Source organism: Kogia breviceps, chromosome 1 (assembly GCF_026419965.1).
Source record: "Kogia breviceps isolate mKogBre1 chromosome 1, mKogBre1 haplotype 1, whole genome shotgun sequence".
In the NCBI taxonomy this organism is placed as follows: Eukaryota; Metazoa; Chordata; class Mammalia; order Artiodactyla; family Physeteridae; genus Kogia; species Kogia breviceps.
Genome location: NC_081310.1, coordinates 151,284,259 through 151,306,845, shown reverse-complemented (window position 1 = coordinate 151,306,845; position 22,587 = coordinate 151,284,259). Strand labels below are relative to the sequence as shown.

Genomic DNA, 22,587 nt, shown 5'->3' with positions numbered 1-22,587 from the left:
ATACATAGCTGTTATTTTATAAGACCTGTGTAGGGTTAAGCACTGTATGTGGTTTTCCCATACCTTATATCTAGCCCTTATGATGGTCCTGCAAAGTAGATACTTTAAAGCCTACTTTACAGATGAAGAAACTGAAATTCAATGATATTAAGTCATGTACCCAAGTCACAGAGTAGTATGGAAGAGTTTTTCCTGCTTCTCTTCTTGTGTGTCAGAGCTTTCCCATAAGTGGCCCCTGAGCAATCAAAACATTCACCTAATTTCATCACAGACCTTTGCCCTCTGTATGGAGTCTTAGCTGGGCACCAAGGGTCTTCAAGATCTGATCCTACCTTCTCCAGCTTTGCCTCCTTCACTTTCACCTGGAGCATCATGCTCTAGTTCCCAGTTTCCAGTTCCTAGAACAGAAGGTTCATATCTCAGGAGGTTTGCTCATTTTGTTTGGCCTACCTGGAAAGCTCAGCCCTGCCATCCAAGTACCCCACTTCTGTCCCTGTTCTGGCAATTACTTCTCCTCTGCCAGGACTCAGGTCACTCATAAATAGTCTAGGAGGCCTTGCCTGACGACAATGACGCCCCTATCATCGGGGTGATCTGAGTGCCCCTCTGTGGTGGTGGAGTACTCCTGGCTTTCCTCTCACCTAGCACTTATACTCTGTGGGACTTAGCAGCTCTAGTGTCTGCCATCACTGACAGGTGAGTCCTGCCTTACTTGTCTCTGTATGCCTGGTACCCAGCACCGCTCCAAGCACAGTGGAGTGTTTCTTGAACTGATGAGTAAATAAATGAATGGATGGATGGATAAGAATGAGAAAAGCTCCCTGCTAAAGAATCCATGTAGTATGTCTGTGGTATTCATAATGGCCTCAGATCAACAAATAAATAAGTTATCCATGTAGGAGTAAGTCACTAATGCCTCATAGGGATCCCAGAGAGGGCTGAAGGAAATCGTAGTGCCACCTGAGTGCTGTTCTCTGAGTGGGAAGGATTGAGCTGGGAGACAGGCAGATGGGAGTGGACATGCATTTCCTGACCTGTTAAGAGCCATTGAGGGAAGCTACCGACAGACCAGTTTCAGGCAAGGGTCAATATTGGAAGGAAAGAAGTCCAAGTTAGTCAGTGGTATTTGGGTATAGGCCTTACCTAGGATGTCTGGAAAACATTCTATCTGTTGGGAAATCCACTCACACTGTTTCCTGAGGTCTGATCACAGTAGGTGCTCAGTAAATACTTGTTAAGTAAAACAGAGAGAACTATACAGGACTGAGCTCTTCTTTTCCCTCCCTAGATACAAGAGATCCAGGGTAATTAGAAACCCAAGGAGGAAGCAGCACCCGGGCAACTGGCCCCCGTAGGCAACATGGAATGAGGTTAACACAGGCCTTGGAGCTGGAAAAGTCTGTGTATATATCATGACTCTACCACTCTCCTGCTGAGCCTCTGAACCTCAGCTCTCTTTATTCATAACATATAAATGGTTCCCACCTCTGAAAGCTGTCATGGGTATTAGGTGAGATTATAGTACCTGTGGCCACAGCATGTATTCAATACTGAGAGTTTCCTTCTCCTTCTCTTGCATCAGGGAACCTTGGCATGAGGCAGCAGGAGACAAATTCCAAGCCACCCTGGTGTGTGGAAACACAGTTCTTTGCACCCTGGCAGGCCTGGTTCTCAGAGTGGGGCAGACCAGAGGCTGGCAACTGGATAATAAGCCGGGATGGAGGAGGACTGGCAGGTCTGGTAAGTAATGGCCAGTAAGAACTGTGCTGAGGGAAGGCAGATCATCATCTCTGTCTCCATTTCCTCCTGTGTCTTTAGCAAAGTCACAGAACTTCTCTGAGTCTCAGCATCCTCATCTGTAAAATGCTCGCCATTCTTCTTGCATTCCACTCCATCCCTGGCCCATCCTTGTGTTTTGTTCTGAGGATAGAGGGCATACATGTGCCCTAGACAATGCATGGGCTGTTGCAGTGGACGTGGTCAGAAACCACTCCCTCCAGGAGGTGGGGGAATAACCACCCACCAGCGCTCCTTCCAGAGGCAGGTGTAGATTGGATCTCAGGCTCTGGAAGCTGCCACTGTGCACAGGACTTTGTTCTAGGTCTGCCTGATAAATAGCAGGGGTCTTCTGGACCTCAAGTCAACTGAGGAAGATGTTGATGTGATTACAAGTGTGGTGATAGTTACAAAGAGTAGAGAAGATGAATCCAGTTTAGGGGTAGTGGTACCTTTGTTCTCTTTATCTGGCATTGGGATAAGGTGGCCAAGACCTGGCAACCTCTCAGATCCTTCATAACCCAACTATTCTGTCATTCATAGTGTCCTATACTTGGGAGGGACCACTCATCTTTCCCATTACTGACAGGTTTCCATCCTTTCTGAATGCTTCTGAGGACAGAAAACTACCTACCTTAGAGAACAGCCCACTTCATTGTTCACCAGTTCTGATTGTTAGTATGTCTCTTCTCTCAGGTTGAACCAAAGTCTCCCTAATAACTTTCCTCATTTCTCATCCCACTCCTGGACCCCAAAGGGAACAGAACACCTCTCCCACCTGTCTTTTTCTTCCTTTGCTCTCTCTCCCACTTGCTAACTATGAGGGCAGGTGGTGCCATGGTTGAGTAAGGAGTCGGAAGTGTCATTAACCAACATCAGCCCTGGTAGGAGTATTCTGAGCTTGAGATGGCTTATTTGGGATGGGCTGATTATTCAGAGGTGTGCACATATGGAGGTTAAAAATGGAGCATGTAGGTCAGGGTTTGAGTTATGGAAAGTTTTATATAGTGAGGGACATATGATTTTGATCTTGCAGGATAAAAAGGCATCCAACAATTAAAAATAAATGAAAAGTGTATTGCAAGAGGTAAGAAATCACAAACATACATAGTATCTTTAGGAAGCAGTGAACGGTCCACGTGGCTGAAATAAAAATGGGGACAGAGTGGCAAATGAGGCAGGAGAGAGAGGCAGTGGTGAGACACAGGAGCACAGTGCAATGCTTATTTCCAGCAATATATTAGCTGAGCTGTTAGTTGGTCTTATTTGGTAGGTAAAAGACAGCTGTTCAGTTAGTATGCAGTTTTATGACACTTTTTTATTTATTCAAAAGTATAACCTCTTATAGGCCAGACCTATTCAGGGCCCTGACACTTCAGCAGCACAGGGCCCAGGATGTAGTATATGCTTTACCTGTATTTTCTGAATAAATAAGTGTGGCAGATGGCTTGTAAGATGTAAGGTGCTGGAACTTTACTTAGGACAGAATTTCTTAGTATCTTGCATAGAACACTAGTTCTGAGGAATGTTAAAATATTATTTGAAAATAAAAAGTACTTTGGTCAAATAAGTTTGGATTAAATAAGGGTAAGAGAATTTGTCTTGTTTTGTTTTGTCTCAGTTTCATGTGCATTAGGCATTTAGACTCACCAAGGGGGAAGAGAGATAGCCTAGGGTGCTTCCCAAACTTACTTGAACATGGAACACCTGTCTGGAGGAGTGCCACTCGGTCTTAGTGTTCCAGGAAACAGTCTGATAAATACAGACCTATAGGTATAAGAAAGTAAGTAAAGAATAAGAATGTTATTTTTTTATTATTGAAGTATAGTTGATTTACATTACTGTGTTAGTTTCAAGTGTACAGCAAAGTGATTCAGTCATATATATATATTTTCCATTATAGGTTATTATAAGATACTGAATATAGTTCCCTGTGCTATACAGTAAATCCTTGTTGCTTATCTATTTTATGTATAGTAGTTTGCATCTGTTAATCCCGTACTCCTTATTTATCCCTCCCCTCAACCCTTTCCCCTTTGGTAACCCTAAGTTTGTTTTCTATGCCTGTGAGTCTGTTTCTGTTTTGTACATAGATTAATTTGTATTATATTTTAGAGTCTACATATAAATGATATTATATAATATTTGTCTTTGTCTGACTTACTTCACTTAGTGTGATCATCTCTAGGTCCATCCTTATTGCTGTAAATGGCAATATTTCATTCTTTTTTATGGCTGAGTAATATTCCAGTGTGTGTGTGTGTGTGTGTGTGTGTGTGTGTGTGTGTGTGTGTGTGTGTATACCACATCTTCTTTATCGTTTCATCTGTTGATGGGCACTTAGGTTGTTTCCATGGCTTGGCTGTTGTAGATAGAGGTGCTATGAACATTGAGGTGCATGTATCTTTTTGAATTAGAGTTTTCATCTTTGGGGGATATATGCCCAGGAGTGGGATTGCTAGATCATATGGTAACTCTATTTTTATTTTTTTAGGGAACCTCCATACTGTTTTTCCATAGTGGCTGCACCAATTTACATCCCCACCAACAGTGTAGGAGGGTTCCCTTCTATCCACACACTCTCTAGCATTTATTATTTGTAGACTTTCTGATGATGGCCATTCTGACCAATGAGGTGATACTTCATTGTAGTTTTGATTAAGGAGCAGACTGGTTTTAATCATTAAGAGCATAGTAGAAGGACAAAGTGGAGAAGACCCAGCTACGTCTTAAAATATCTGACTGAGAAGGAACACATATGACTTCAGTTCACATTCCACTGATGAGAACTAATCACAAGGCCATGCCTCAATGCAAAGGGTGCTGGGAAATGGAATCTCTGCTGGACAGCTACTTTTTTCATCTTCAACTCCCCATTACGGGAGAGGGAGTAAAAATTTTGGTAGACAGGTAGCTATCTCTGCCACAGTGTCTGAAAGAAACACTCCATGACTGAGTTAGAGAGAGAAAACTCAAAAGAGTCTGAATGTGCAACTTTACACTGCAGAGTTCCAAGGGCTATTGCTGGAATTATGTCCCCTTTTCTCTGACTTTCAAAGGTGTATCAGTAAGCTTAGCCAAGTTTTGCCATGATAACAAACAATCCCAAATTCTTAGTGGCTTAATTTTTGTTCATGCTCCAAGGTTGACTTTTGTTTATGTACATGTCTATAATACTGATTTCCACTCTGTTCCACCTTGGCCTTTGCTCCTGGTCCCAGGCTGCTCTCAGAGAGCTTTCTGAATTGTGGTAGAAGAAAAAGAGAAGGTGAAAGAATTATACAATGTCTTTTAAAGCTACTGTTAGGAGTGACATGTTTCTTCTACCGATCTTTATTGACCAAAATAAGTGATTGGGATCAACAGGGTGGGGTTGACAATTCTCTTGCTGGAAAGGGAGTCACGAGTCACAGGCCAAACTTAACATCAATGAGGTGGAAAATTATCACCCCCTAGGGAGAGGATACAAGTTTGTAACACTAGATATTTTGAAAAATAATACAATACACCCTATGGGGGACCCAGAATTCCCACCCTTTGGAGTTAGGGCACTGGAAGTTCCTGTGGAATTGCCCACCAATTTCAGGGGAGAGTCACACCTTCAGTTGTCGGCAGTCACTCAGCATTAAAAAGAGGATTTAGATTTCCAGTCTTGTGAATGTCAGAGGTAATGTCTTCCTCACTTGGGCTGCTCTCAGCATCCCTGGAGTCCTGTGTTCAATACTCTCTCCTCAACACATGTGATGAGGGAAGGACCCCAAATCCTGGCTTATGGAGTTAGGGAAGACTGTATACAACCTGGTGTGTGTGTGTATGTGTTGGAGAGGAGAGGATGGCGAATTCTGAAGAATAGTCAGGTGAAAAAGAGATTAGATGTGGCTTGTGTATGCTCCTGCCTTTCCTGGAAAGATAATCTCCCTTTACTCACCTGGAAAAATTCCACTCAACATCCCAGGGTAAGCACAGGTGTCTTATCACAGGGACCTCTCACTGATCTGCTTAAGTGGAGCATTTACACCCTCTGTTTGCCTTCCTCATTCCCAGGAGAAATCTAACGAAGTGCTTGTCACATACATACAATTATTTATTTTCTTGCTATTATGAGTTGAATTGTATGCCTGCTTAAAGACAGGTTGGAGTCCTAACCCCTAGTGCCTCAGAATGTGATTTTATTTGGAACTAGGGATTTTACAGAGGTATTCAATTAAGGTCATTATGGCGGGCTTTAATTTAATATGATATGTCCTTATAAAAGGGGGAAATTTGGGCACAGAGACTGACATGCTTACAAGGAGAACACCATGTGAAGATAAAGGCAGAGATCTGGGTTATATTTACATCTATAAGCTGAGGGACACCAAAGATTGCCAGTAAACCACATGAAGCTAGGAAAGAAGCACAAAACAGATTCTCCCTCACAGTTCAAGGAACCAACCCTGCAGACACCTTGGTTTTGGACTTCTAGCCTCCAGAACTGTGAGGCAGCACACTTCTGTTGTTTAAGCTACCCAGTTGGTAGTGCTTGGACACAGCAGTTCTAGCAAGCTGATATACTTGCTTACACATCTGTTCCCCCAATTTCCTCCCAGTCTTGAGACCCTCCCCAACTTGAGTCCATTCTGGAGGAAAGAAACAAAACTTTCTTTCTTCTTCTTCCTCTTCCTCTCCTCTTTTTCCCTCCCCCCTCCTCCTTTTCCCTGCCTCACCCCCCCCTTCTCCTCCTCATCCCCTTCCTCTTCCCTCTCCTCCTCCTCCTCCTCCTCCTTTGGCTCCAAGGAGGGTAGAAAAGGGATTAAAAGGATAACAAATTTTAGAAGAACAAATTGGAGCTGTGTGGAGAGGAAAAGATGACAAGTAGTGATAGCCACATCTCTGAAGGTGTTCAAACACAGGGAGGCTGAAGGAAACTCTGCTAAAGACTAGTTCTATGAGAATGCTGAGAAATAGCTTTGCTGGTTGGAATCTCCCAGGGATTGGCCTATTGATCAATATTTTGGAATTCTGGTGATATGGAACCTCACGGAACTGTCAAAGATTGTGTGGGAGAGCAGGATGTGTGTTTTGAGCAAGGGCTTAGTATAAGGTGCCAATTGCTCTCCACCAGATAAGTCTTTGTCAGAGCTCAATCTGCCCGTGGATTTGTCTGGAATCCATTCCCAGCAGCACCATCTGCTTGTGATTGTCCTACCATCTGACTGTTTACCCTCTGTCAACCCCCCTCCCGTGGGCACTGCCACCACCAGTTAGAGTCCACCCATTGTCCAACCTGGATAAACTGAGTCTGAGGAGAGACCTGGCAGCACAGAGAGGGAGGAGGAGGGAGACCATCCAACACACTGGTGTTCAGGGCCAAGATATGTCTGGGGAGAGCCCACCACGCCTTCACACAGGACCTGGGGAGGGAGCATGTGGCTGATCCAGAGCCATATTGTGCCCCAGGCAGACTGATGGCTCCACAAGTAATATTGATGCCTTTTGTTTGGAAACTCTTTGTGGAGGCTTCCCATGTCCCAACCAATCACGCTAAATGCTGGGCCTCCCCCAAGCCACTTTGCCTTTTGCACAGCCCCATGGCCAAATGTGCAGGCAGATGAGTGGCCCTGAATGCTAATGAGGGGAATGGCTGGCATCCCAGAGGCACCAGCTCTGGGAACCCCTACCTTTGTTGCTCAGGAGACTTGGAAGCAGAGCTGAAAGGCTCTCACAAAGGGTGGGGGGCGAGGAGGGGGGAGCAGAAAGGTGAGTGTTTATTTTCAGAGCCACACAGTTCTCCAGGCAGCTCCAAAGCTGTACAGTTTCTGATCCCAATTAGAATATAAAATCCCATTATTGTTTCTCTTAAGGATCTCGGGAAATTCCTCTGAAGAGTTAGTGGGCACTTAGCAAACTGTTTGGATGGCGCGATCTGTACAGTTGTGCTTCCACTTGTGTGAACCGATCAGGTCCAGAGTCCTGAAAACACCCTTTATTCCTGTCTCCAGAAGGTGGTGATGAGCTGGGGGTACTGGAAGAGGGCAAAACGCTGCTGGCTTTTCCAAATGTTCATGTGGAGGTGCCATTCCACAAATGTGTTCCAGGTTCCCATTGGGTGGTGAATCTGGGCTCTGTGCTGGGGACAAAGACCAGGAAGACCTTGATCCTGGCTTGATGTGTCCACTAGACTTGCTGGGGACTCAGACCACACACACTAGCGGGAATTCTGTGGGTTATTTGCTTTAACCGTGACTGCAGGGCACCGCTGGACTGGAAGTTGTGCACTGGGTTCTGGTCCTGACTTCGTCACTCACTAGCCGTTACTCCTTTGTCAAGTCCATTTACCATCCGAGCCTCAGTGTCTCATCTGTACAATGGGCATAGGAATGCCCACCTGGTTGGGTTATGGTGAGGAGTAAGGACAGGAGAGAGAATGAAGAATAGAATCATGGAGGACATGGTCTCTGCACTCTAGGACCACACGATCAGTGAGCTAACTGTTGGCTTATAAGGTGTCTTTATCTGGAAAGGGCACATAATGATTTGGCCCATTTAATGGCGTAAAAGGGAACACTGTATAAGAATAAAATAGAAAGCCAGTTCCCCCTTGTGGAGCACATCTCTGTGCCAGTGTCAGGAAATTTGTACACATTATCCCCTTCAATGTGAATGACTCTATGGGGAGGTAGTGGATTGCTCAGGGTCACACATCTGGGAAAGAGTCTGCCCAGGTGGTGAGATCCAGCCTCTGCTATGTCTTCAGTGTTCTTTCCATCTTTAGAGGCTGAGGTTTTTGGAGAGTTGGGGCAGATGCAGTTGACACCAAGTCCCTCCAGGGCATCCTGGAGGTTAACCAGTCCACTGCACACAGACACCCATTTAGAAAGACTCTGCTAGAGAAAGCTGGTCAAGATCACACACACCAGACTCCCTCTACCCATTGTTTATTAGAAGTTCACAACGACACAGTCACAGGGAGTATACGAAACAACTCTGATCTGAGAAAAAAAAAAAAGAGAGAAGGGTAACAGATTTTCCATAAGCAAACCATGGAAAAGTTTTAGCACAATGGTCACTAAAAAATATTCTGAAGCATAATGACCTCATAGCATTTTGCTGTTTGTGTCGAGTGGTTTGCTTCATAGCCTGGCCTCATTTAACCTCTGCTGTCACTCTGTCACCTAGATATTTAAGCTATTCTCTATGACTTAAGTTGAATTTTTGATTTTTTAATGCTTACTCAGAGAAAATCTAATGAGTATTTACTTTTACAAGGAAAAGTCTTACAAATACACGCCCTCACACGTACATACCGCACACATCCTGGGGTAAAGCAGTGGAGAATTCCAGACCAGAGATGATCTAAGAGCAACTGGCACTTGGTTCTAGAAAGCAGATGTATCTCAAAATTTGTTTGTGCTGTAGCAGTAGCGTTATTGCTCTCTGCCATTTCACACAGACCATTGTTCAAACTTCCTGAGGCTCAGCAGCTAAGAGAAGGGACATAAGGAAGGCCCATCTCTACTATGTGTCTGCGTGACATGGCTTTCAGTGTTTATAAAACTCCTCTGAAAAGTACAATTACTCCCGTTTTACAGATGAAGGAACTGAAGCTCAGGGAGATTTAACATTCACCAAGGCTGCCACCTACTAAGTGCCTGAACTGGATTTTGGCTGGTTTTTAAAATTAATTAATTAATTAATCTATTTTATTTTATATTTTTAAACATCTTTATTGGCGTATAATTGCTTTACAATGGTGTATTAGTTTCTGCTTTATAACAAAGTGAATCAGTTATACATATACATACATATAAGTATATCCCCATATCCTCTCCCTCTTGAGTCTCCCTCCCACCCTCCCTATCCCACCCCTCTATGTGGTCACAAAGCAACGAGTTGATCTCCCTGTGCTATGCGACTGCTTCCCACTAGCTATCTATTTTACGTTTGGTAGTGTATATATGCCCATGCTACTCTCTTACTTCGTCCCAGCTTACCCTTCCCCCTCCCCGTGTCCTCAAGTCCATTCTCTGTGTCTGCATCTTTATTCCTATCTGCTCCCAAGTTCTTCATGACGTTTTTTTCCCCTTAGATTCCATATATATGTGTTAGCATATGGTATTTGTTTTTCGCTTTCTGACTTACTTCACTCTGTACAACAGACTCTAGGTCCATCCACCTCACTACAAATAACTCAATTTCGTTCCTTTTTATGGCTGAGTAATATTCCATTGTATATACATGCCACATCTTCTTTATCCATTCATCTGTTGATGGACACTTAGGTTGCTTCCATGTCCTGGCTATTGTGAATAGAGCTGCAGTGTATCCCTCCAACCAATTATACATAGGCACAACCCAGCAGCTTTCTTCTGCTTCACTTCTCTGAGCCTCTGTTTCCTCATCTGTAAGGAGCTGTGAAAGCTGCCACATCGAGTTATCAGCGTTGGATGAAACAGAATATGTAAAGTTCCTGACACACAGTAGTTGCCCAATGCATATTACATTGTCTGATCTAATATTCTAATTTCCCTCATTTGGTACTTTGGTAGCACAAGAAAGCCATGTTTTTCTGCTTACTTCTCTGTTCTAAAAGGCAACTAGGAAGCCCAAGGCCTCTAGAGTGTTAGAGGGGCATTTTTCTGGGCAACTCAAGGATTATAAAAACTAGAGCAGTCCAGACTAGAAGGCCCTCAGAGATCATTTATGTTAGTGGATCCAAATTATTTTGTTCTTTTTTTTTCAAATTATTTTGTTCTTAAGGTTTAATTTATAAGATTTTAGGAGATACCCCACTATGTAAAATGTATTAAAGGGGATGCTCAGAGACCTTTCTGTTTGCTTTTTCCCTTGACCTAACTCTTTCATCCTGTCTTCCACGCACAGAGATTGGAAAATCAGGATCCAGGTCATTCAGCATTAATGATGGTACTGGGATTACTTCTGTCTCTGAAGTCCTGGGCTTCCTTCAATGAACTCATACTGCCTGAGTGGTGTGATGTGAATGTAAGTGTGTATGTTGTGGCCAGGGTGGTGCAAATTGCAGGGGGCTGGATGTTAAGACTAGAAGAACTGTGGGAACTGGTGGAAAGTTTTACTTTGTTTTCCTGCCAGAGGAAGCAAAGAAGATGTTATCTATTTCCACAATCCTTTGTTCCAGGAGTCCCTCCTCAAAACTTGTATTCAATACTCTGGGAAAATATCCTTGGAGACAGTGTAACATCATCTAGTTTTGTACTAGAGAAAATATTGGACTTGTTCAGAAAACTTCACTTGACATACTGCTTCTGCTGCCTAGTATTAAGATAATATATTGTTGGGCTTCCCTGGTGGCATGGTGGTTGAGAGTCCGCCTGCTGATTCAGGGGATACGGGTTCGTGCCCCAGTCCGGGAAGATCCCACATGCCGCGGAGCTGCTGGGCCCGTGAACCATGGCTGCTGAGCCTGCGTGTCCGGAGCCTGTGCTCCGCAACGGGAGAGGCCACAACGGTGAGAGGCCCGCGTACCGCCAAAAAAAAAAAAAAAAAAAAAACAAAACGATAATATATTGTTAATACTTTTATTTTTCTTACAATGTGGAAATCCTAGAATAGTGACTAGAGGAAAGGCTGACTTACTCATCCAAAAAAGGTATATTTAGGTCTATTATTTCACAGGCATTTTGGGGAGTTGACAACATCTAGCATGTTTTTTACTATATGGAATTGCAGGGTTTGCAAAAAAACAGTTTGATCAGCAATACAGAAAAAAAGAATCATTGAATATTCATCATCAGCTTTATAAGAATAGAAGGGGATTTTAAGAAATTGGGTTTTTGCCACCTCAGAAGAGAAAACCTGGTTTCCTCGTATTACTTTGAGCTGCTTATGAGCGAGCATCATAGCCAGAAACCAAGTCCAAGTTCAAAGTGTCGACAATAGCTGCATCGGCCTCAACTCTGACAGCGCCTCCACCACTCCACTCAGGCTGAGGAGAAACATGTGTCCGGGTAAAAAGGGAGACAAAGGGAACATCTGTTCTCACATTATGGGCTTGTTATCATAGCTCCTTTAAGTACTGAAGCGCTGGCTCCAAGAGCATATTTTCTCCAGCATGGAATCTCTGCAAGGCTTGGTCAATTTTCCGAGGGCTCAGGGACAGGTTGTAAATGAGATTGTAGTTGAGAATGAGGCATCTGGCTCGTTCCTTCTCCAGAACTCCTGCCATTGGGTTGGGTGGGTGGGAGATTTTTAAAAGAGTATTTTTAAAAGAAAAAACAAGAAAGAGGAAAATGCATTAGCTTGAATGACTTCTGATCAAGAATTAAATGCTAATATTTTGAAATTTTAAACTTCTTAAAAACCAAGTGACACCCTAAAAAGATATTTACAATCCTGGCTATGCATCATAGATGTTGAGAGGAATCTGAAGGTGATTTTGGGGAGGAGATGGGGTCCAATATAATCCATAGGTAGACTCTAAAGCGATTTTAGCTTGTTCTTCATAGCCATAAAACTTTAAAAGACCAAGTTTTGAAAATGGTGAGGTGCCGGCTAAGAACAATTCCTAATTGCTGTAGTTTATGTTTATCTTACTGAAATATCCAAACATGTTCCTAGACATGCAGGATTTAAACAGCTCATTTTTATGCATTTCTGGAAATATATTTACTGTGACTCCCTCCAGCTTGCTGTGTGATCACAGGTAAATCACCTAACTTCTTGTGGCTTAGAGTCTAGATCTGTATAATAGAGATGGTGGTGTTTAACACAGGACATACTATGGTACCCACGTGTTGTATGTACCAATGCCAATGTGTTGTCCATGCTAAGGGTAAGTAGATTTTGATAGTTGCAGAGAGGAGTTTAAGTGTAGAACACAACAACAGCAAAGGTCAATGACTCATTCATAAGCTCGTAATTGTGAGCTTATATATGTCAGATACTGTGCTTGGGAATAGAGAGGATTTTGAGAAGTGGTCTGTTATCCTAGGAAGATCACCAACCAGTTGGGGTGATACGAGATGCAGAAAATTAACTAGAGTGCAACAAACAACAATAATAATAATGACTGATACTCATATATAACATTTACCATGTTTCAGGCACCCTTCCAAACAGTTTACCAATATTAACTCACTTAACACAACAACCCATTTTACAGAGAGAGAAACTGAGGCATAGAGATGGGCAGTCACTTGCCCAAGGTTGTTCTAGTTCATACATTTAACAACCATACTGTATTATAGAATGAGGGGAAAGAGATTGTTTAAAGCAGGGCTCAGATTGTTTTCTAAATATTTTCCATGAATTGTGAAGATCTACGCTACAGGTGTCAAGCTTTTAAATATTTTTTATAGGGGTGAGATAAATCCCTTGCATGTGGCTCTTCTAGTCTCCTGTACTTGAGCAGACTATAATAATGATTGTGAAATTCTTTCTCAAAGAATCCAGAAGGAGTGGTCCCCTGTTCATTTTGCAGAAAGCCATGACCAGTCTATTAGATTTGGGCTATAGTGGATACCTGTCATCTCTGTTTGGATTTCAACGTGCAAGGACAGTTGAGCATGATGCTCCCCTCTGAACTGCTCTCTAATGAGTGTTTTTAACAGCGGACTGCAGACAGCTGGGGTCCTAATATGATTTATTCCATTCAGTTCTATTCAGTTCAGTCCTGTCCTGTCCCTTCCCATCCTATGTCATCCCATCCCATCCCATCTCATCCCATCCCATCCCATCCCATCCCATCTCATTCCATACCACCCTATCCCATCTCACCCCATCCTATCCTATCCAATCCACTGTTCTTTAATTGTCTATTCAATTCAGGTTTATTTACTGTCTCTTTCTCCTATTAGAATGTTGGTCCTTTCCTCTGCAGAAATATCTTTCTTTGAGTTGGCCAATTGCATCTTTGCAATTTTCTGGATTGGGTGGAGGCCCTTGACCTGGTCTAGGTTGGATCCCTCAAGACATTTCCTCATATTCTACCTCTGGAAATATAAGTCATGGGCTTTGGAGTAAGTGTCTGACTGAGGAAGTTACTTTAATTTTCGAGCCTCAGTTTCCTTGACTCTAAAATAGGGATAATTAAATTGTTTGAAAATTAGTAAAATAGTAAGTGCTTAGCACAGTGCCCAGAACTATTAAGCACTCATTAATATAGGTATTTTTATAGGATAGTTTTAATAGTTATATCATCAATATTACTTAAAATGCATAAGAAAATATTTTAATTAGAAGAAATTATTTATATATATAATTTAGTTTATATTTTAATTAAACATTAGAATTAATGTTAAAAATACATATAAGAATTACCACTGGTGTGGGGGGGCCTTTTCTTCTATTTTCTAAGTTTTACCATTGGTAGAGGATTCATGCATCAGACAAAAGTCCATTGACTGAAATTTATCTCTGTCTAATTTGCTGTCATTAGGGGATGCCCAAGACAGCTGCATAAAATAACCTTACCATCCATCTTAGTGTTGGGAAGCTTGTCCTTGTCCCATTAGAACCAGAATGAAAGACAAAAGAACCTCTTTACTATCCACTTCATGTTCATTTTACAAAGAACTTTTAAATCTCATTGGATCCTTTCTCAAATCTGGGAGGTATGTTTTATTATTATTAGTCCTATTTTATAGACGAGGAAACAGGCTTGACTCAGCAATTGGTGAAGTCTGGACTTGAATCTGGTTAAAAACACACAAAGAAACCAACCAACAAAGCAACAAACAAAATCTCATGATCTTTCTGGTATGTCATGGGAGATTGGTGTAGTGGGAAGTCCAATAGAACTGGGTTAGAATTATGCCTCAACTTCCCACCTGCTGATATTTTATCACTTTGAGTTTGGCTTTCTCCTGTGTAAATAAGGACATTAATCCCTTCAGCATGTGGTTGATGTGAGGAGTTAGTGATGCAGTTTATGTTAAGTCCAGACCCATGTCCTTGAGGGCTCTTATTGCACTATGCCTCCTTGAATTCTAAAATATTTTCTATCTAGCCTTCAGTTCACTGGGAAAATTCCTAATCTACCAGTCACTCAAATATTTATCCCAACCACCCATCTTTCTTTAGAAAGCATGACCAGTTATTCATAGTCATTCCTTATTCTTTCTCCTCAAGGATATTTTCTTGACAACCCCCATTAAAGAATAAGCTCAGAGTAGGTTCCCAGAAATGTTAATTTGATGATGGATGTTCTGCCTTCACCCTGGATGAGGAACGCCCTGGCCTACATATTTCCTTGCACATAATAAAGAGCACTGATTAATCATTGGGCAGAGTAGGGATATCTGCTCAGTGTCTAGAGGAGGGCCATGGTGGTCTGCTAAATACTGTGGCTAATAAACCAACAAGATGACCTCAGTTAATCCTCTTTCCTCATTAAAGATAGTTATAGATGTTTCCAGATTTGGCTGACACATTCCTTGGCTATTGAGGAACTAATGAATTTCATAGAAACAGAGAAAACAAGCATAAATAGTGAAAAGGCCATGAGAAAGTCATCTCAAATCTGCCAGAATCTGCCCCAAAGTCAACAAAACTCCATTTTTTCCCCAGAGCAGTTCAGAAGTATGAGAAAGGTCCCAGTCTTTGGGAGTCTCTGAGCAACTGAGTTTATGATCCATCATCCATCATCAAAGCTCAGCATTTATTTCTTTGGAAACGTCTTTTCTCTCTACCTGATTTTTTGTTTTGTTTTGTTTTGGTTTGTAACCCCATCAACACTCTCACAGTCTTAATATGTATACACAGACTCATGAAATAAAAGTTATTTCAGTAAACTTTTGATCTCCTTTTTTTCCCAGTATCTTCCCTAAATGATCCATTTCAACCTTCCCTCTGTTCTCCTCCGGTTGAACCTTTGGTGGACACTGGGTAGAGAATTAAGCCTCACTCTAGCCTTCAGGATTCACAATAGGGTCTCAACTTCACTATCCAATCCAACATGACCATCATTCCTGTCTTTCTCACTCTCTTCCCCATCATACTCATTCTCACCTTCTAGCCTTTGCAGAAGATGGTTTCACACTCAGAATGCCCTACCCAGCTATTCAAAGTCTACCTCTCCTCTGGGTTCAGCTCAAGTTCTCTCTTCCAAGAAGCCCTCTCTGAGTACTCACTGAGCTTTTTTCATCTCTTCTGTCTTTTCTTTGGACTCTTTAAGTCTAGTTTGTGTCTTTAATTATAATACTTTATTCTGTCTTTAAAATTTTTCTTTTACTGGCTTTGAACTATTGGCAGCCTCTGTGTCTTACCTAAAAGTTCCTTGAGGCCAGAGACCATGTCTCATCCTTTCTGGTTTCCCTGCTGGTCCAGCCTCTAGCACAGGGCTGGGCTCATAACAAATGTTTAATAAATGAGTTTCTAATTCATCTAGATGAATTTTTTATCTAAAATTTTCATTTCCCCCTCTCTTTGGTATAGTTATTAGAAGTCCTTGGGTATTATATGGTATTCATACTTCATGTGGTCTAGAATTAACTTGCATTGGAAATTCAAAGCAAAATGAAACAAAAACATACAGAGAATGAAAAGTCATTAGTGCTGTTATATGATTACTTCTAGAAAGTACTAATGTGTACACTAACTTTTTATTGAGATGTAATTGATATATCACATTGTGTAAGTTTAAGGTATACAATGTGATGATTTGATACACATATATATTATGAAATGTTTACTGTAATAAGGTTAGTTAACAAATCCTTTACCTCCCATAATTACCATTTGGTTGATGGTGTTATGGTGAGTACATTAAAGCTCTACTCATAATAACGTTCAAGTACACAACACATATTGTTGAGAGTCACCACACTGTACGTTAAATCCTTGGAATTTATCTTATAACTGAAAGTTTCTACCCTTTGACCAACATTTCCACATATTTCCTGGCAACCACCATTTCTATGTGTTCCATATTTTTAGACTCCACATATAATGCTAAGTCTTCATGAACGACAGTATGTAGTTAAGTACAACAATTTCAGTGCATGTGTTTTTTTATGTGCTGCCTCTTTTCCATTTCACAGGTCTCTGACCTAGTTCTGAATTTCATTATCTCACTTAAGCATTGCAATAACATCCTTTATCCTTTTTATGCTTTAAATTTCTCCTTCATTCTGCACATGGCCATCAAGGACCTTTCTGAAATACAATTTCACCATACCACTCTCCTGCTTAGAAACACAATGTGCTCACGATCTTTGAATTAAATCCAAGTTGCTTGGTCTGTCATCTAAGACCTTCCTAGATCTGATCCCATCCTATATTTTCACCTTTTTCATTTAATATTCTTCTTAATAGCCCTTGTATTCTATTCAAACCAAATTCCTTGTATTGAGCTTCATACATAATGCTTTGCTTGGCTAACTTGTATGTTTGCCAGGAAGGGCCCTCTATTTCATTCCTTTGTATACAAACTGCACTTTCCCTTAATGATCAATTTCACACTAACCTAACCTTATCACCTCACTAGGAAGGAATTCTCCTTTGTCTGAATGCCCACATAGCACCCTCTAATGGCATTTATCACCTTCTATTTTGGGTTTAGTTATTTATGTACATTCATTTATTTGTTTCCTAAAAAAAAGGTTGAACAGAATTGTGCAAGGTACTCAGGATAAAAAAGTATCTTAGTACTTAGATAGTACTAAGTCCCAAATAGAAAAATACAATATATCAAATATGATAATGGGTGTTAAAGAACTCTAAGAGGCCAGATAAAGGTTGGCCTAAATCTATCTGGGGAAATCATGGGAGTCTCAGAGGAGTAGAGCTTGAGTTCCAACATAAAAGGTGCTTAGGCATTAATTAGCCAGGTGGACAGTGTACGGAGTTGGCAGGGAGAGAGGAGAGGCATACAGCTCACGTAGAGGGCATAGGGTTAGAAAAGGCATAGCCATGGGCTTCTCTGGTGGCGCAGTGGTTAAGAATCCACCTGCCAATGCAGGGGACGCGGGTTCGAGCCCTGGTCTGGGAAGATCCCACATGCCACGGAGCAGATAAGCCTGTGCACTACAACTACTGAGCCTGTGCTCTAGAGCCCGTGAGCCACAACTACTGAGCCAGTGTGCCACAACTACTGAAGCCCACGCACCTAGAGCCCGTGCTCCACAACAAGAGAAGCCACCGTAATGAGAAGCCTGCGTACTGCAATGAAGAGTATCCCCTGCTCGCCACAACTAGAGAAAGCCCATGGCAGCAACAAAGACCCAATGCAGCCAAAAATAAATAAATAAATTTATTATTTTTTTAAAAGAAAAGGCACAGCCACAGGAGAAAGCAAGGCACATTTGAGGAAGGCAAGTTATTCATTATGATGGGGTAGGATATGCTGAGAGAATTATAATAGAAGGAGAAGATACTGGTCAGGTGGCTAGGGACCAGCTTTTGCCTTGCTAAACAGGTGAGTTCAGCCTGTTAGCAGGCATGCTGATGATTTCAATCAGGGGAATTACAAGGTTGGATTGTAGGTTAGACTCAGAAATTGTAAGCAACCTGGTGGGGGATTCATGTCTCATTCATCTTTGTGTTTCCTGATTGTGCTCAGCATAGTGCCAGGAACATGGTTTATGCACAAATTGTATTTAAGAAGGGAAAGAGAGGGAGGTGTCCACTCTTAGACTGCAACACAAATGGAAAGGTGTATGACTGCTTCCATGTCCTGGCTATTGTAAATAGTGCTGCAATGAACATCGGGGTATATGCATCCTTTCAAACTATGGTTTTCTTTGGATATATGTCCAGAAGTGGGATTGCAGGATCATATGGTAGCTCTATTTTTAGCTTTTTAAGGAACCTCCATACTGTTTTCCATAGCAGTGTACCAATTTACATTCCCACCAACAGTGTAAGAGGGTTCCCTTTTCTCCACACCCTCTCCAGCATTTATTGTTTGTAGATATTTTGGTGATGGCCATTCTGACTTCTGTGAGGTGGAACCTCATTGTAGTTTTGATTTGCATTTCTCTAATAATTAGTGATGTTGAGCATCTTTTCATATGTTTTTTGGCCATCTGTATGTCTTCTTTGGAGAAATGTCTGTTTAGATCTTCTGCCCATTTTTCGATTGAGTTGTTTGGTTTTTTTGATTTTGAGCTGCATGAGCTGTTTGTATATTTTGGAGATTAATCCCTAGTCAATTGCTTTGTTTGCAAATATTTTCTCCCATTCTGAGGGTCGTCCTGAATGGACAAAGAAGATGTGGTATATATATACAATGGAATATTACTCAACCATAAAAGGGATGAAATAATGCCATTTGCAGTGACATGGATGGGCCTAGAGATTGTCATACAGAGTGAAGTAAGTCAGAAAGAGAAAGACAAATATCATATTTAAAATAGATAACTAATGAGAACCTACTGTATAGCACAGGGAATTCTACTCGGTGCTCTGTGGTGACCTAAATGGGGAGGGAATCTAAAAAAGAGTATATATATATACACATATATATATATACACATACATATATATGGCTGATTCACTTTGCTGTACAGCAGAAACTAATACAATATTGTAAAGCAACTATACTCCTTAAAAAATATTTGTGGAGCCCAGTGCAAAATGAAAAAAAATAAAAGACATACGAGCTATAAGCTGCACATTTCATCTGTATTACTCAGATCACACAGGTAGAGGGCATTTTCTAGCTTCCTGAGCCTGTCGATCCATGTCTCACATTCTTCAGATGTGTTTTTCATCACTGGACTGACAAAAGGCTGTGAGACTGGCCTGATCTTCAAAGTGCTCAGGAGATCTTTGGGGACTGAAGTCCCAGCAGAAGGGTTTTCTGGCTGCAAATCCTTTTCTGGAGTTTTCTACCAAAACAACACAAACATTTCACTGGCAACATATTCATAACCCAGAGCTCCCCCAGTATCTTGGCCAACATGAAGCTACACAACTAGCAAGATTTATTGTAGGTCTGGCTTTGTAAAGCTGGAGGATGAGTTTCAAGTCCTCTGTACCATAGGACCATATCTGCCAAGTCTTGCTGGATATAGACTACTATGTTGAATATTTTCTTTTTTCTTTAAGAGAAGGATAAAATTGTGACTTTTATTCAGTTTGCATTTCTGATTTACACAAACAGAGGTTTTTGTAACTGACAAAACCCTCTGTGTAATTTTCATGATGTTCTACTCTGTTTTATAGTAGTGGGATCCATAGGCAATGCTTATAATTTCTTGGTGAGAAAACCTCTGGATCATGAGATATTCTTGACAAAAAGTGATTGAAACAATAGTGGTGTTATCTTTGGCTTGTGGGCTCACTGTAATGAAGCATAAGGCACCTCTAGTTCTATCTGTCCTGTTCATTTAACAAAGGAATCTGAAGTCCAGAGTGGGGAAGTGACTTACTGAGATCATATAGTGAATGGTAGACACAAAACTAGATCGAGGGTATAGAGGTTATATCTAGCTCATCTTTGTATCCTAACCCCATGTCCAGTACAAAATAGAGATCTTTTTAGAATAAATAGACAAATGAGTGTCAGTAGAGCCATGTAAGACATTCTGTCACCTGTCATGTAGAGAGAGTGAGCATCTATTGTTTGATCTGCTCAACCCCAGTTTTCCAGGAATTGCCCCTCCTTTCAATCCATATGGCTGTAGAACTGTCATGCTTCTAAGCACATAGTGTAGGACTGGGCATCTAATGCAAAATGTTCAATAAACACATTTTCCAGTGATTTTGGAACCATTTGTGAGAGTTAAAGCCAGAGATAGGAAAACAGTGATCATTCTGGATGAGAGGTAAGAAGAGAGAGACAGAGAGGATATGAAACTGACAGCAGAGAAGAGAGACGATATAAGAAGTTATGATGATGTTCAAAGTTCAAGCCTTTGATTTTATTGTTATGTTTCTATCCTTGGGGAGATATATGTATATATATAATATATATATGTATAATATATATATATAGTATGCTCCTTCCTTATCCTTCTAATAAATTAAGTTGGTAGAGTTGGTTATATTAATTGTAATTCAAATATTCTTAACTAATTTGTCATAGAATTAGGCTTTCCAATTCGTATACCATCTGTGCTTCTCCCAAATTTCAAATACCTGAACTTCTCCAATTTTGTAACTTGTCTCAAACCTCTCACATATAAGCTGTAGAGATCCCCTTGCTCTAAAGAATAGTAATTTCAATAAGAGGCCAAGTTAACAAACATGGATTCAGCTGCTACTGGGCAATGTGAAGAATTGTCTTGTTTAAAATAATATAATGCTGTACAAAACTGTACCCATACGGATGACCAGTGACCAGTACATTTTGAGAGATTAATATATAAGAATTCTACTTTGATAAATTCTATTTTGGGAAAAGCTGAAAGTTTTTATAAAGTAAATAGAATAATAATTCTTATACTTTTTAGAGCTTTGGACCACTTTAGAAATCCAATGAAACCTTTAGATAATCTACCCAAATAAATGCACATTTGCATATAGTTTGGTGGATGATTTTAGAAAGTTCAAAGAGGTCCTTAGAACTGAGAAACTGACTTTAAATAATTGTATATTTCTTCAGATAGTTCAACACTCTCTTTGACCACTAAAGACAGGGAATGGGGGAACTTGTATGGGCCTGAATTAAACTAAACCTTGGAAGTAAGTACATAAGTAGATAACTAACTAACTAACTAACACACCCTATACAGTTTTGGTCCCACTGTGTCAGGATGAAGTCCAAATTAGTTGCTTGGCTCATAAGACCATTCAAGTTCTTGTTCTTCCTTCTCTTTCAATGTATACATCTTTTTCTCCAGCCACATAAAACCAGAAAAAAAAATACAGCTGTTTGATACCCTTATGCCTTATATATGCTGTTTCCTCTGTTGTAAAAGTCCTTCTTGCTACCTGTGCCTTGATGTGTTAGGCTCCTACTCATCCTCCAAGGCCCAACTCATATTTCACTTCTTGGGGGAAGCCTTCCCTGACAGCCCCAGCCTATGTGAGGGGCAATTCTTTGTAGCCCCTTTATCCATCATAGCACTTATTATGGGATAGTGTAATTGTCTGTTAGAGTATCTCTCTCATCCCCTAAAGATATTGAGCCTGGGCCTGTGAGATAATCATTTATGTATCTTCAAGTTCTGGTTAGTGACTGTCACATAGTTGGTTCTCAAGATATGTTTACGGAATGAATAAGTGAATGAATAAATGAGTGATTTTCCTGGAACAATAGGAAAGTTGCTTTACCAAACTTCTGCTTCAAGTCCCCTTTCTAAAAAGTGGGACAACGAATGCTGCTTATACAGGAATATGAGAAGAATCGATTATTGCAGAGAGGCAGTAAAATCCTCAAACAAGAGGCAAAATAAAAGAGCAAAGTATATATTTTTTATAATCTTATTCACAGCAGACTTAACACTCAAGGAGAAAAGCATTTGCTGTTGTTTCTTGCATGGCAAGAGGCTTGCCAAAATGGATACTATTTTCTAAAATATTTCGAAGTGTGAAGTGCATGAAGAGGCCTCCCGTCATCTGAAGACGAATTATGTTCTAATCCGGGCATTTAAAAACAACAACAACAGAGAAACTCAGGCTGTTTTTCAATTCTGTCTGCATCTTCTCCTGGTTAAGTACTGGGAATATTAAAATGAATTTTAACTGCTTGCCAAATTTTCTTTTTTTAAAATCAAAGAGCACATTACATTTAAAAATGTGATGTCTGGGGAAAAGGTCACCCTAAATTTCTGGAAGCTGGACTTAAGATGTTAAAATAGGTCTCACAACCATCCTTTTGGCAGTTGGTGGACTGGTCACAGGCTCTGGAAGGACACCTGTCCACATGCTACAAGTTCAACTTTCAGGGGCCAATGGCAAGCCCATCAC

At 40.9% G+C, this 22,587-nt stretch overlaps 1 protein-coding gene across 1 annotated transcript in view; it reads right to left on the bottom strand.

The window, feature by feature from the left end:
* Positions 1 to 11,791: 11,791 nt before the first annotated feature.
* Positions 11,792 to 22,587, bottom strand: part of C1H1orf87 (chromosome 1 C1orf87 homolog) — a 94,870-nt gene continuing 84,074 nt past the window's right edge. The window contains 2 exon segments of the mRNA XM_059077800.1: positions 11,792 to 11,955; positions 19,358 to 19,562. Of these exon segments, the coding sequence (XP_058933783.1) occupies positions 11,792 to 11,955; positions 19,358 to 19,562 (369 nt within the window).